The sequence below is a fragment of the Thunnus maccoyii genome, chromosome 4 (genome assembly GCF_910596095.1).
Source record: "Thunnus maccoyii chromosome 4, fThuMac1.1, whole genome shotgun sequence".
In the NCBI taxonomy this organism is placed as follows: domain Eukaryota; kingdom Metazoa; phylum Chordata; class Actinopteri; order Scombriformes; family Scombridae; genus Thunnus; species Thunnus maccoyii.
This window is the reverse complement of record NC_056536.1, coordinates 5,499,661-5,516,184: the sequence shown is the minus strand read 5'-3', so window position 1 is coordinate 5,516,184 and position 16,524 is coordinate 5,499,661. Positions and strand designations below refer to the sequence as shown.

Below are 16,524 nucleotides of genomic sequence, written 5' to 3'. Positions count from 1 at the left end.
GGTGTTGGGCTAGTAGTCCACCAAATACAGGTATAAGATATTAGAATATCCTCTGAAAAACTGTTTTATTGGAAAGATTGACCTCAAAAACTTAGGAAAATACATTAAGTATGTTGGATAGGTGTACAAAGACCCTCCAATATTAACACCATTTTATTCAGACCACATCACTTTAAAATGTTGAAATGTTACTTTTGACCTATTGACCTATTACTATTGCAATTTTACCTGGGTTGGGCCCTGGGTTAGATTGACTGGACAAGTTGGAAGAAGCCAGAAAAACAACACTAAAATCTCACAGGTAAGACATGAGATTTGACAGGTATGATTATGAATCGAAAGTGTGAAGCTTAAGCCATTGTGTGCTCAAAATCTTCTATGAACAGAGAACGTAACTGTATTCATACATTCCTAAAATCCTCCAAACAAGTCTGGAAGGTTTTGAATCATATGTCTTTATGGGTGTCTATATAACTATGAAGTTGATGGATAGAGAGGAAATATCAACCTTAACAATACTTTGTTACAGTAAATAAAATTGTTGTCTAATGACTGGGGTGCATGAAAAGATTGTGAAGTAACTCAGGTCATTTGTGAATATAGATATTATGATTTGGTAAAATAAAAGAAATGCATATTGTGTATATTATGGCATGAAATTGTGAGAAAACTGAATGGAAAAGTTGAGAATATGTTATGAATATTGAATAAAACTCTGAATATATGGTATGAAACTCTACATATATGGACTAAAAGTCTGAATATATGGACTAAAAGTTTCAATATCCTGAATAAAAGTCTGCATATATGGAATGAAAGTCTGAATATATGGAACAAAAGTTTTAATATATGGAATAAAAGTTTGAATATATGGAATGAAATTTTAATATATGGCATGAAAGTCGCTGTTGCAAATACATAGTATATACATTAAAAACTTGCACTTTAAAAACACTCAGTGACTCACTTATTTATAAGCACTGAGCTTTAGCAAATGTGTTTCATTTAATATCCTCAGATTTTCATTCAATAGAGCCAGACTGACATTCCATATTCTCAAGTTTTCCATTTTTCCATTCAATTACAAGTACTTCAAAATTACACTGGTAGAGTGTGAGTTAAATTCCACCTCTGTCGATTTTCTCAAGTTTTCAGTATCTCTATATAAACGTAGTATTTGTGTTGTCAAGTTGATGAATATGTTCTCTCCGTCTGCTTGTGTTGCGTGCCTGTTCACAAGCCACACTGAGGACACTGCATTGAGATCTCTCAGCCTTTGCACATAAGCAAAGAGTCAATCTGTCCCTGTGGTCAAGCATGTGACAAAAAAAAGCATTGATATGGAAATGACCAAAGCTCCTGTTCTCAGGATGTTATAGCTAATTGTGGTGTTGCTTGTAGCATGCAGTGAAATGGATTCATCTCTTTGCAAAATGCTGCCTAGGTGAGATAAAATGATTTTAACAATCCTTGTGTGATTCCAATTTTTCTCTCAGCATGTGTGGAAAACCAATAACAGCCACCCAAAGAGACACAAAGAGAAAAAATTTTACCTCTGATTACAGATGGAAACTGACTGGGTGACAATCATGCTCTGAAATTAAAAAAAAAAACAAACAAAAACAAAACATAAAACAAAGGAGCTGCACTGAACACACATTTCCTTCTTCTTTCCTATGGAGCAGCTTTTAACTCGTCTCCTCGGACATGAGAGACACATTTTTGTCTTTCCATTAGTTCATCATTTTGCAGCTCTTAAAGTGTCAGGCAAATAAAGTTAAAGAGCTAAAAGGCTGATGGTGAAAACACTCACATATCCCCGCACACATGGTTCAGCCTGTGTAGAAAAAGAGCAACAAAGTGAAACAGAGGGTGACCGTAAGGGTGTAAGTCAGACTCTATCAACTACATCCAAGGCTTTTATGGGGAAGGGGCAACCTTACAGTAACTATCACTTCATCCACTCTCTGTGCAGCAAAGTAGAAGTTCAAAATGATCCCATAACACTGAAGCCCCAGGACTGAGGTAATTCAAACATGTTGTACATCACCACCCAACTGTGTCCTTGAGAAAATGACTGAATACATCTGTCCTCATTCACTGCTGAGTGTCTGGATGAAAGTGCCAACAGAATCCCTAAACCGAACACTCAGGTGATGTCACAGAGACTGAGAAGAAGAAACAAATACAGGTGGTCGGAGAGGACAGTGGTTCCAAGAATGGCTGCCATTGCACCCTTCCATTTGATAATTATATATTTTCAACAACAGTTCACTACATAAAAAGACAAGGTGACATTTACATTAGCTACATTTTACACTATATTTTCAAACAACATCATAGCAGAAAAAATAAGCATCAAAATGACCATAAAAACCCTATTAATAGGGTTATGCCACTGCTAAGACACAGCTCTTGGTTACCAGTTGTCATAGTTTTTCTGGTGGACAACAGTCCAAAAAAGCTACTGTCAAAGCAAGCTAAAAAAAACCAAGCTGATACATCTTAGCCAAACCTGAGCGATGAGCTAAAATCTGACTTTACACTGAAAGCTATGGTGCTCAACGTTGAGAGAAGATGCCAACTTCCCCACACTGGAATGCTTCAAAACCACCAGATGCAATGCAAGCGACAAAAAGAATTAAATGAAAAACAGAATGATGTCATATGTTTGTCTGTTTTTTCCTTGAACAAGAGTCTACAGCTGTGCTAGCAACCAACAGCTCTGCGAGGCTGTGCGGGCACAGCTAAACGTGACCATCAGCATGCTAACGTTCTCACAGTGATAATGCTAACATGCTGATGTTTAGCAGGTAAAATGTTTATCATGGTCACCATCTTAATTTAGTGTGTTAGTATGCTAACAGTTGCTAATCAGCACTAAACAAAGTACAGCTGACGCTGATGAGAATGTCATTGGTTTTGCAGGTATTTGGTCATAAACCAAAGTATTGGACAAGACTAAAAAAAAAAACGAGGATGGCATTAGATGAAAAGTTAAGGGACCATCAAAGTCAACATCTCTGAGACATTTCACCTAAAATCTGATCAGGGTCACCAGGCAGTAGGATTCATCGTGAGAGAACCATAAATGTCTGTACAAAGATTCATGACAATCCATCTCACAGATTTCAGTCTGGACCATGCCATAAAAAAAGACTGAAGGGATGCTGTGGTTTTAAAAAGTATAGGCAACAGAAAGTGTCAGAGAACGAAACAGAAATATGAAAAGATAAAAAGACAGAAATCAGAGTGTATTTGAAGGTGTATGATGAAATCTCATTTCCTACCCATCATGTAGATTTTGTTTCCCTTTACGAAGGGTGTGGCTCCGTACCGCGGCGTGGGTATGGACGCCATTGGCTGCCATTGGTCTTTCTCTGCCTCATAAACCCTGACCAGGGCCTGTGGTGTGGTGTCTGCTCCCATACCCCCCAGTGCATACACCTTCCCATCTGCAGAGAGACACACAAGATGGAAACACTCTTTTAAACAGTTTATTATCATTATACTCTCTTGAAATAATAATGTGGTCAATAGACAGTTGCTCTCAAGCTTGTTGTCAGGTTAATAAGAGGTGAACTGAGGTAAAAAAGAGAGAAAGTGATGCATCACAGTGCACTTTCCCCCTGCCATTCCTGGTCCAGCTGTCATGTCCACTATCTGTCTCATCTGTCTACAGTCATATAAACAATCTACAATATTTATGCCTCAGTCTGAGAAACTTCCAGATAACCCCAAAATCACTCTCTCTCTTTTTTTTTTTTACAAGGACACATGCAAACATCCCCAACTACTGCGGTGTCATTAGAATATACAGAGCAGGAATGAATAGTGTGAGGAAAAGTGTTGAGCAAGCAAACATGATGCTGCTCAAATACCGCAGGGGGAGAAAAAAAAGATGGAGGGGGGAACTGAAAATGAAGGAAAGAGGGAGAGAAGAAAATAAGAGGAGAGGAGTGGAGAGTAAGTAGCAGTGTTGCAGATTAACAGCCCATTAGCACTGCGAAAGTTGTGACAACTTAAATCTGAAAGAGAGAGAGGGAAACTGAGAGACACGGAGGGAGAGGAGGAAGAGAGGGAGAGGGTGAGCATCTCAGTCACCCAGACAGATGACACATCCACAGAGCTGTGGCTTAAATTGTGAAGAATAAAGCAATAATAAATCTGTCACTCGGAATACAGCTCAACACAAGTGTGATCACTATGCAGTTCAGCAGTTATGACTGAGGAAATCCTATTTTACTGTTGTACATAAAATAAGTGGCACAGCAAGGAGACTTTCAATGCAGAAAGCTTGTCGCAATGCACACATGTGGAGAGGTGGGTCGAGGCAGGAATGGAGGAAATTATATAAAGTATATCTCCTCAGCTCCTAAAACCTTTTATTCTCCAGATCACCTGAGAGCTCCGTGAGCTGAGCAGACCTCTCACACTGTAACTGCAAAGGGCCACACTTACCACAAATTTGTAACTGCTGTAATGAGCAATGTGGATGGTTCTGTAATGAGCTTTCTATAAATAGTAACTTTTAAATTGTAAATCCCATTCTATTAAGCCTGGTTTGTATTTTCACCAGTGTGGCATCATAGTCACTGTAATGACTTTAAATTTTTTTTATTTAAACAATATAAAGTCTTAAATTTGAATTAAATTAAATTAAATTAAATTAAATTAAATTTAGCAGAGCGACAGTATTTTGGAAGAGCTCAGAGCTCAACACTCAGTCACCATAGTTATGCGTGTAGAGAAGAAGTGTGAAAATACATTTTGGGTTGCTTTTATAGAAGCATATCTGATCTGTCAGACACGTGTGAGACGGTCGAATGAAAAATATGACTGAAACGTTTTCTGTGTAGACACATGCGTTGGAGTCTATAGCCACGCTAGCTGTAATGCTCACTGTAAAGACAATCTAACTATTTTTATTGATTTATTTAAAGATATAAATAAAAGAGTATATAACTGATATATATACAACTTATAGAACTGACATAGCCTGCACACAATACAAACAAAAAGAAGATGAAGAAGAAAAAACAACAAATAATAGTAATTAAACAATGGACATAACTGAACAACTCTATCATTTTTTGAGAGCTGGCCTTGGTTTACCAAATTTTCTCATAATCATTTTGGTTTCCTTGCCTATTTGCAATTATCCCATTTAGAATAAAATGCTGTCTGACAAACAAACAAAGAGCCACAAATGTCAAACTCTCTTTCCTCTTCACATCCCCCCCCCCCCCCCCCCCCCCCCCCCCAAAAAAAAAGGTCAAATATGTGCTTGCATGTATTTACTGAGTCTACCCTCACACAGGATTTGGGTTCACTGTGTGTCAAGACACCATGAGGCTTTTGCTCCACCCAACTTTCAATGAAAACTACTACTTTTCCCTCCAAGAGCACCTGTGGCTTTATGCAACATCATCATTCTTTTCGTCTCTCCAAAGTATCAAACAAATTGAAATTTCGACCCTTTTTGGCACTACATGAAAAGAACAGGGGATCACAAAAGTTCACAAACACCATGAATGTCTGCACCAAGTGAAACGCATCACAAATGACAACCTTCTGGTGTTGCAAGAGGAAAAGTCAGAGTATCACCAAATTCATTAGGATTCATCCTCTGGGCACCATGATTATTTGTACCTAAGTTCATTGTAATCCTTTTACCAGTTGATGTGATATTACAGTCTGGATCAAAGTAGTGGACCTGCCAACCAGCTGACACTGCCGTCCCTACAGCCAACCTGCTAGCATGACTCTAAAACCCTTTTATATACTGAATATAGTAATATATTAGAAGGATTTTGTAGCTTATTGGTGTTGTGCTTCATTCCAAGCAATGAAGAAGACAGCTATAGTGAGAGAGGCATCATTATAATTTTATAGGTGTCATTCTAAATGTCAGTGGGTCTTAACAAGTATATAACGTAACTACTACTTTGTTAAAGTTGCGTTACACAACATATAGTCAAATTAAGGGTTATAAGGAAATGATGAGGTGAATAACAGGGAATGGGAGCCTCTCGTGTGTATGTGTGTGTGTGTGTCACAGTGATGGGCAGCAATGTCGGCAAAGAAGTATTTTGAATGGACCTGAGTTATTTTTTTTATCTTTTATTAACTACCTTTCAAGTCATTTTCATTATTTTGCACTTCACAGCTTGTCTGATGAACAAATCTGAACAATGAGAAATTATTTCACTGCTGGTGTGAAATTTGAAAGCATGTTGCAGTTCTGGCCACACCCCAATCAGTGATGTCACAGCATGTGTTTTGCCTCTGACAGTGGATGGTAACACCTGCTACAACATCAACAACAATAAACTGATGCACTGGCACCGGAGAAATAAGGTGAAACTCTCTCCCTCACTCTGTGTGTGTCAAAGGGAAAATAGAAAAGAGCTTTGTGTATGTGTGTACCTGTTTAATGCATATGTCACATGCAGGATGTGTCTCTGCGTGTAAATCAATTCAAAGTGGCACAAAGAAAATAACCGTCAAAGCGTCTGTCAGACTAAATTGCTTTTACTTGAGCTTTTACACTTCCAAAAGCTCCTTTGTCACAGCAGTATGACAATCGTTTCCATGTACAATGAAATAAGAGCCTGTTTTCACTGAGATTAAATGTGGAAAAAAAAAAAAAAATCTAAAAAAAAATAAATCATTTACATGCCCAGAGGAGAACTTGGATATCTAAAGTTTCCTTTTATGTGCCTTCTCTGGGGAAAGCTCAGCTTTTATCAGACATTAAATCGAGAGATGTGCCATATTCCAAGACTTTTATCATACATTTGACCAGCTATATTCAGGGAAGAGACAGAATACATTATATAACTCAGTAGCACTGTGCATCATTTTCATTCACATAGTTCATTTTCTCAGCTCATCTCCTCTACAGTATATCAACCCAAGCTTTTCACCCACTCTTTGCCAGATCATTGTCTCTACTACTGTGGTAGTTTACGTCTCCGGAGCTTACTCTGTGTATTTTAAGAACTATCCCTCATGCTCTGTTTAAGCCTGTGATTAATATGTTTATTTTGTGTACCTAAGGATCATCTCCAGCCTGCCTTCCTGCTGGCCAACTGACCTGCCTACCCGCTTGCCAGCTCCCCTGCCATACCCACACTACCTCTGCTAGCCACGCTGCCACTTGCCATTTCTCACCAACCCCCTGCTTGCTCCAGCCACATTACCACCGCCACTCCATCCCCACTCAATTCACCTGATATAAACCTTCTAAACTTCATCAGCTTCCTTGTCTGTGTCCAGCACTGGGTCTGCTAACACAAGACCTTAACATCATGATCAAAAGAAACCACCATCGAGTGCAATTAAAATGACTAGAAATCTGCTCAAGTAAGTAAAACATTTGCATTGTAGTTTCCATCTAATGATCAGAGTTGACTTTCTGATGGAGGAGGTTGCAGCTGACAGAACATGATTTTGGATTTGGTGGAAAAAAAAAGGATTGTCTTTTGGAGAATCAGGTGGCTGATTTGGAGCAGTACACACGGATAACGACATCATACTCACTGGGTTGGAGACTAAACTCCAGTCACCCCCGGACGATGTTGAAAGGCAGAGAATTCAGCAAGCCAGACTCAAACTCTGTGGGGCAACAGGTGACTGCTTTCCTGCAGTCTAAGGGAACTGAAGTGGACAGTAACAAAGTCGAGGCAAGTAACCCTCTCCCTTGGAGAAACAAGCCAGCCATAATAATAAGGTTTGCGAACAGAAAGTATAAAACTGCACTGCTAAGCAAGTAAAAAAGCTGAAGGGATCAGAGGTCTGCTTAAATGAACACTTGACAAAAAGGAATGCGGACATCGCCAGAAAGGCTTGTTTCCTGCAAAAGCAGAGGAAGATCCAATCCACATGGACAGCAAACTGCAAAGTGTTCATAAAAACTGAACAGAACTCCAAAAGAGGCTATAAAGTGCTGGTCGTCAGAGACATGGGGCCCTATCTTAAGCCCGGGGCAAAGCGGCACCAAGCACAGTGCAAGTTTTGCACCCGCCTACACAGGCGGGTGCAAAACATACACTCTGCTTGAATCAGCCCTGTGAAGGACTTGAAGGAGTTGAATGAACTAACTTATATGAACAGAAAACACAAGAATGGAGGGAGTGTGGCTTTGTACATAGATAAAAGCTTCAATTCTAAGGTGGTGGAAAGCATGACAAAAGCTGTTGATGGCCTGCTAGAAAGTATTACAATAGAAATCTGTATGGAAAAAAAGAAAAATGTAATTGTAAGCTGTGTATATGTATGAACACCTGGATCTTATACTGAAATATTTAAAGATTGTATGGAAAAAAATGTTTGCAAAAACAATTCAAAAGGTTATATTAGTATGTAGGAATTTCAATGTAGGCCTGCATCTGAGTTACTGTGTGGAGGTGTGGGGTAACACCTAGCACCCTATTAACATTAAGCATACTGCAAATAAGAGCCATAAGGATAGTAAACAATGTAGGATATATAGTGAGGACACCAACATGCTGTTTTTGAAGTCATACATCTTGAAGTTTATGGATCTGGTAGAATTTAACACAGCACAAATAATGTATAAAGCAATAAATAATCCACTACCAGGTTATATACAAAAAAAGTTCTTCAACAGAGAGGGTGGTTATAAGTTGAGAGGAAAGTTTAATTTAAAGAAACTCTGTGTTGGCACCACTATGAAGGGTATGTGTATTTCAATCTGTGGGGTGAATTTGTGGAATGGTCTGGATGTGGAACTAAAACAAAGTACAAACATAAATCAGTCCAAGAGGATAAACAGAAAACAAAAAAAAAGTAAGAGGTATATGGATGAGGAAGTATGTGGATAGTTGTTTTATAAATTGTATATATGAGTTTATGGATGAGTAGTTATGAAAGGGGTGGGAATTAATAAGTGTATACTTCTGCCAACTCCTTTTTGAACATGTAATATTTAATTTGTGTCGTTTATGAAAATTTGTTTATTGAGTTGTATTGGCTATTTCATTTCATTGTCATTCTTGTTTTGTTTTTACATTTTACATCTTCAAAATAAAATGGACTAACTAATTAATTAACAGTGGGTGACAGAGCTCAATGTGCTGCAACTTTAGAAAAACACAAAAAAGACAAGTATATGTAAGAGAAAATCTTCAGCCTTTGACAACACATACTGCATGTCACATATGACTACTAAAAAAAAAAAAACATGCAAATACAGAAACTCTGCAAGATATACAGATACCCAAACCACCTCAACTGATGTGATCTTCTATGAAAGGCATATTTGTTTAAATTCCACTGTGGATGCAGAAATTACTTTCACAATCTCAATTTCCTCACTTAAAATCTCTCTGAACAGTGTCCCCTGACTGTACAGCTGCCAAAAAAAGAGAGGAGGTTGATCACAAATACTGACTCCCCCTCAGTTGTATAGCTTTACTAGCAGCGGCGAGTAATTAGTGGATTTTTTTGCCCCGTGGTTTGGCTCTTTTTGCCCTGTTTTATTGGTTGAGGTTTTTATGGCTGTATGCAGCCTGTGAGGAAGCCTGCAGACATTACTCAGGGCTGAAAAGAGCACTTCCACCTCCTGTGAATGTTTTTCGGGTAAAAAAAACAAATAACAAAACTAATTTGTTTTTATTTACAGTTAATATTCTTCTAAAAAGACTAGAATTACAGTAACATCAATCAAATATACTGTAAGGCTGTAAAGCACAGTGGTTAGTTTAGATGTAAAGATACAATATTATGTATAATAAAGTATCCAGGTCTCTTTCAGGGAAACTAAACAACATTAATAATGCTGCAATTTAAATAGCATATCTATTTTTTTGTTATCATAATATGTTATTTACTGCACTGATAAAGATTTGTAGAAATACTGGATAAATCCATCATTTGACTGTAGATGCTGGACATTCAATGTCCACCCACACTGTTACCTGTGACCTGCAGCATGTCACTGTGTGTGTGTGTGTGTGTGCGCGCGTGCGCTCGCCCAGCCTCGGTCTAATCATGCACAGTCTCCTCTAATTAAGGCAAGTGTGCTCTATTCTCTGCCCGTTACCCTGGGAGACTCCATGGCAACCACAGCATAACCTACAGACTGTTATTATAGGGTGGCTGTTTGGCAGGTTGGTGCTTGGTGAACAAAATCGTCACCATCACCACTAAAAGCCACCACTACCTGGAGCAAAGTGATGAAGAAATAAGCTGTCTGAACAAAATGTGTGAGTAACGGCCTGTACTGAACATACAAATGATCAACAACAATGATGCACAAGACTGCAAATGTGCATGTAACAGCAGACATGAAAGGCAAAGTAGATGTATGTGATTTATTACACATAAGTTATGCTTGTATGCTTTATGTTTTTGTCCCTCTTCTTTCACAGCTTCTTCACTCTCCATGACAACTGAGAAAACTCCATCCACTGAAAGAAATCTAGTCAGTGGACTAGAAGATGTTCTGTCAAACTACTATTTCCCTGGTCAAGAAGACTCAACAATTCTTCATACATTTTTAAACCTAGGAGATTTGTTTGTGTGTGTGATCATACATAATTAAATATGATTTCAGCTTTGTTTTATTGTGTTCATGAATCATTTAATATTTGTTTATATATGGATGCTTCACATTAAAGGATCTTTGGGAATTTGATTCCTATTCTCGATTCAATAGTTACACTGTCAGAAAAAAAAAGTTGTAAGAAAACTCTAGAATCTTGTAAGGTTGGGGTACTCTTGGGGACTTGTGTTTCCAGTATAATTGTTGTACTTTTATGACAATTAAATGTTGAACTACAGAAACAATCTCCTGAAAACATTTTATTTACTCTTCAATGACAAGCATGAACAGGAGAGTTTCAGACAATCATTGCATAAATGAAAAAAACTAGGAAATCTAACCACAAAAAAAGTATAAAATTACATTTAGTGACTGAACAGCAATTTTCCTTCATTAAAAAGATCTGAGATGTTTCAAAGTTTAATGTCTAGTTTAAAAAGACAGTAAAATAAAATGTCTTTTATACAGATAATTGCCATAATGCTACCAAAACTTGCTTTAAAGGTATGATAAATTACTGTTGACTGACAGCAACGTGAAAAAGGAAGAGATAGAAAGTTGTCAAATTTGAACTGCTGTTTGGCACAGCATCTCGAGTCACAGTGTTACTGATGAAGCACATGTAACAGCACAAGGGAGAGGCGTCAGTCCATGAGTAAAATTCAATAATTAACTTCAGCCCTTTAGTCTGTCTTTTTCTTAGTAATAATCATCAAACATTTGGCTTTGTTGTCTCCCCAAGGCAGAGCTCTCAGACCAGCTTAACATAAACCTGAAAAAAAGCAGCATGAAAGGAGTTAATTTGTTACCCGCAGCATTTCAGTTTAATTAACATTCAATTAGGTTGTGCATTCACACTGTTCAGTAAACCTGTTGTAGTGCATTACCCAGCTTACTCCATTCTAAAGATGAATAACTCATTCAGCTTGTCTCAAAAGTTAAATGTTTGTTTACTGACAACCTGTTGGCCTCTTGTGTTCTTGTGAGCGTTTATATAATCTGACCAGCCATAAATCATCAGACCTGTGCTCCTATTTTTAGAGGCTTCCTGAGTCCCGAAGAGCCAGAAAGACAATGACAGCAAAGTAAAAGAGAGAACTTTTTTTTTTAAAGAGAAAGGAGAGGAGGAAGAGGGATATTTCAATCCTGTCTCCTACATAATATATTAATATACTCCTAATCTGCTTCGCCGCATACAGTGTGTTTTGGAGAAAAAGTGATGGCTGCCTGGATTACATTCATTGGCAGTTTTTCCAAAACTTTACAGGCTACTAAACACTTGGTTAAGGCAGGGAAAGATGATAACTGTCATTAAATATTTCAAAAACTCACAAGCCCAATTTTTGGTGTTTTCCCATTATCGGGACTCAATGACCTAAAACCTGGAGCTTTGAGAAATTAGGGCAGTTCTGCCTTGCTTGACTGTCATATTTTACAAACTGGGAAAGATCAGATGTACTTCACTGAAAAGGCTACAAGTGCAGGACTTGAGAACTTGAGTCACAATCGGTTTCAGCAAAAAAATGCACTTTGCTTACGTTTAGAGAAAGATCACAATTTTGGTCAAATGTTAATAAAGTAAACATGTCTCCTTTCATGCTTTAAGTCACTTATGACTGATTTGATATTTAAACAAGATCACAAAGATTATATTTTTCTAACCTTAACCAAGAATGAAATGAAGAATGCCTAAATCATACTAAAGTTCATCATGCTTGAAGATATTGCCAGAGTGGATATTGTAGGAAAAAGAGCAAAATAAATAAAAAATGAATTACAGTGTCAAAACATATTTTCTGTTGCAGTTTAGTCACTGAAGATAAAGATAAAATATGATAAAAAAAAGGTAAAGAAAGAGCTTTCTGAGAGAAACTAGTGAAAAAAGTTTGATGAAGTTACACAAAATGATTGGGGTTAGGCTGAAAGGGTCATGCTAACAGCTGTAAAAGTAGCACAGTACAAAACTCAACTTAACAGTTACTTAATTGCAAATGCTTGTAATTTGTTATTTGACAAAGTTGTCCAACACTCCTGTAGAGACAGCCCTCTCTGCTATTTTGATAGATGGAAGACGAACTCCCACAGCGACATTTAAAGGTCACTGCACTCTTCCTAATGCAGACCTGTCAATACCAGATCAATAAAGACCTCCTGCTGTTAGCTATAGTCACCATGCAGTATGTATGGACAGAGAAATAGAAAAAGAGAGAGATGAAAGACACAGTGAGTCAGGTTTGTTCTTTCTTTCTTTCCTTCCTGTCTTCCTTCTCTCATTCCTTGTCTTTCTTTTTTCCTTTCTTCTTGTCTTTTTCTCCTTTCTCTCTTCTTTCTCTGACAGATGTACCAAAACAGTTTCTGGAGTCAGGGAGAAGCGTGATGCAGAATGACTTGTCTACAACCACATGGTACTGCATGTTTATAGAGTAACAGACACACACTGACCCAGATGGGTCAATAGTAAGGGTATATACTGTAGCAATCACATATCACCTCTTTAGTGAGGCTAAGGGTCAATCAATAGCCCTGTCAAAACCTCCATCTCAAGACCGCTTTGAGAAAGGAAACGCTCAAAGTGTATTTATTGGCTTGAAAGAATGCAGCCGAATGTGGAGAAAAATAACAGCCGCACAAAAGAAGCAGGTTCAGTAAACTGAGTTCAGATTCACACCGGAGGCAGAATGGAGGTGAAAGCAGCTTCCTGTCAGTTGGCCAAGTTAATGGAGAGAACACAGACCTGCAGCTACAGTTTAAGTGTTGAGTCTACTTTGTCTGCAAAGACTTATCTACACAGCATGTGGACTTCACAGTAATATATAATATATATACTTATAATTTTCTCTTAGATACAAAGTGGTCCACACCCGCCATACAAGTCAGGTACAGATATAGTAGTCTGCCTTCATGTCAAAAAACACTGATTTGACCTGAAATAGTACCACCTTAACCTAAGTGTATTTCTAGTTTAAATATGGTACCAAACCTAACTAATAACAACCATATGGCCATCATCATGGTTGCTTATTTCCTGAGAGGTTTTTTTTTTTCAAGTTTTTATTATTTTAACAGCATATTTTGGCACAGCAACTTATACATTCCAGTAGTTGCTGGGAAAATTCTCTCAATCAAACAGCTGCCTCAGGGTCTTTCTGTAGGTTTCTGCCCTGTATCATCCTCTGTTATAACACCTGACGGTGTAACATTATCTACTGTAGGCTATAATAATCTCCTCTAATATCTCTGTGACTGTCACATCCCCTTGACTGCCTCTCATATTAGTTATGGAGTGCTGTGGTTTTTCACATCCAACTTCATGTCAAACCAGTTCCTCTTTATTTCTTACACAGTACAGAGCTGCTCTGATGATGTGTCGTTGGCAGCTGGATTCATATTTTTTATTGCTTCTGGTCCTTTAATACCATATACCTTTAATACCACTATACTAACACTGATAAACTTGTTTGCTGATTTCTGACAGCAGGACTTGAAGCTCTGCAATGAGAGAGGTTGGTCAAGTCAACACTCATGCACTCATATGTGCAAACTGAACAGAAAAAAGAGAGATTAGGATAGGAAAACAAAAATGCTCTTGAGGCCCAATGATTGGCACAAAGTTGATATAGTGTATTGGGCTGAATATAAGATTTTTTCTCTTTTTTAAATAAAGGGGGTCCTCTTATGCTCAAGGACATAACAGTTGCGAAGGAAATAAATTCATGACCAGGGAAAATGAGTCCAAAGCATCTTCCAACGTCTTTACTGCAGAAATGGACTGCAGACTGAATTATGTGGCAAGCAGCCAAATATTACCGCTGTCACAGGCAAAAATGCGAACTGCTGGAAAAAAATAATAATTCTGATCGCTTCCAAGAGCCTGAGAGGAGAGTGTGCAGGTATGTGAATGATAGATAAGCTACACCAATGTGGGATTTACGTTCTGCTTTAATGGTATTATTTCTCCTTTACGACAGAAAAGGCTTCAAGGATGAGGACTCTCTTCTCTTTGAATTAAGTTAATCTCACATTAAGTTTCACAACAGGACGAGTGTGAAAGTGTGTTGTACTGTATCTTCAAAAAGTCTTTTTTTCCAAAAACAGGTGTTGGAAAAGTGGGGGTCATATTATCTAATCAGGAGCATAAATTCAATAATTATGTTGAGGTTTGTTTTGCCAGTGGATTGAAATGTTAAACTAAACTTCACCTTTAAACTAATATAAGGGAATTATTAGGATATCACTACTGGGATTTCTTTGGATCTCACAAATTTACTTAAGTGTTCTTTCTGATTACTATTAGGTCCAAACCAATTCACTTTTGTAACTCACACAATTAGCATCATTCAACACACTTGTTCACCAATACTGTACCACCCCTTCACTCACACATGCTGTACACACAACACACAATCACAAGCTTTCAGCTCTCAGTGTTTACGATTGTTTGGAAGTGATCAAAGGTAAGAGTGTGGGTGGACACTGAAGGTCAGGCATCAGCAAAGTCCAAAAATAGTCCAGCCTGGTTCTATAGATAGCTGTAGCATGACGTGCACAAACCTAACCGAGGGGATAATATTGACCATATAAGGTAACAACCCATGCAAGTGGCAGAATCAACTCAGATGCAGCTCTGATTATCACCAGATGCTGGACCCAAAAAGACTCTGAATGCATTAAAGTCAATAGAGACTGTCTAACCAAGAAAAATGAGAAAATGCCCAATAACTACATATGATTTTGTTCAAGTGACAAAGCCCTGTAGCAGCAGTATGAATTATGAGTGTTGGTCCTCAGGGGCAAAGGAGGAAATATTATGACTTTATGACATTATGACATTTTGAAGCAATAGACAAAACATCAAACTCTGATGTAGGAGACGGCTGTTTGTTTCCTGTCTCCTACCAACAGTCAACGTTGTTATATTTTTTTACCACGACCACAATCATTCCCCATCCTTAACCAAGTAGTTATAATTTTAACTATGACGATGAAGGTCAAGGATGATAATTATTATTTTCTGTACATTATCTATGCTTTATCATGTATCCTCAAGATGTGTAGCTATTAATAAATGTTTTCATTTATCCTGAAAGTGTTTGGTTGTTTCTTTGAGCTGCAGCAAACAGGTCACTGTTTGGGACAAGAACTTACAATCATGAGACTGATTCATTGATTAAATCGAACAAGGGTTAGTGCTCCCTCCTGGCACTAACAAATCCTAACCAAAAAGGAGGTGGTGCCCCAAATAACAAGGTAATTCATTAATAAAGTATTAATACTCCTACAGTATGCTTGGTAATTCAATTGTAAATGTTTGGATATTTTATGGACCAGGTGTTAATCTCCTGTGGGATAATTGGTTATCAAATACTAATCAATGTCTCTTAGTAGGTTGGCTGGTTGGTAGGTAGGTAGGCAGGCTGATATAAAGGAGGAGGTTGGAGTTCCTGAGTTTTTTTCAGTTGTAGTCATACCTTGAAACAGAGACAAGCCAGTGTGGAGAGCTGCGAGGGCCCAAGAGTTAAAGTGGCACTGCCTAGTGCAGAGATGAGCCTTTTCTTTGTTTTTCACAGTTTTTGCATTTAGTTATTTCTTCTATTTTTTTATTTATTTTTGGTACTGTTTTTCTTCAGTTATTTTTTTGCCAGGCCTGCACTGTACATATGCTGCTGCACAGGATTGTTGGTTTCCACTGGTAAATAAATGCCCCTGGACTGCCATCACTGGATTTTGTCTCAGTTTTTGAGCCTTAGCCACTGAGCCAACCTAGCACTCCTTCTCCCACTTGTTCTTCTTTTTCTTCCTCAATCCGAGGAAGTGGCAGATTCTTTTCCACAGTGAACGCCTTTTTTTCTCTGGGAACCTTCTCCTCTGAGATTTCAGCCTCTGGCAGGAGTTGGAGGGACTGTAAGACAGCAAGGGAATCCTCCTCCTGCTCTTTCAGCTTTCTTTCTCAGCTG

The 16,524-nt window shown here is 38.1% G+C and overlaps 1 protein-coding gene across 4 annotated transcripts in view; it reads right to left on the bottom strand.

The window, feature by feature from the left end:
- LOC121896338 (kelch domain-containing protein 8B-like) overlaps window positions 1-16,524 on the bottom strand; it is a 204,855-nt gene that overhangs the window by 62,332 nt on the left and 125,999 nt on the right. For all 4 annotated transcript variants that reach the window (XM_042410157.1, XM_042410158.1, XM_042410159.1 and 1 more), the window contains one exon: window positions 3,291-3,455. In XM_042410157.1, the coding sequence (XP_042266091.1) occupies window positions 3,291-3,455 (165 nt within the window). The remainder of the gene's footprint in view (window positions 1-3,290; window positions 3,456-16,524) is intronic.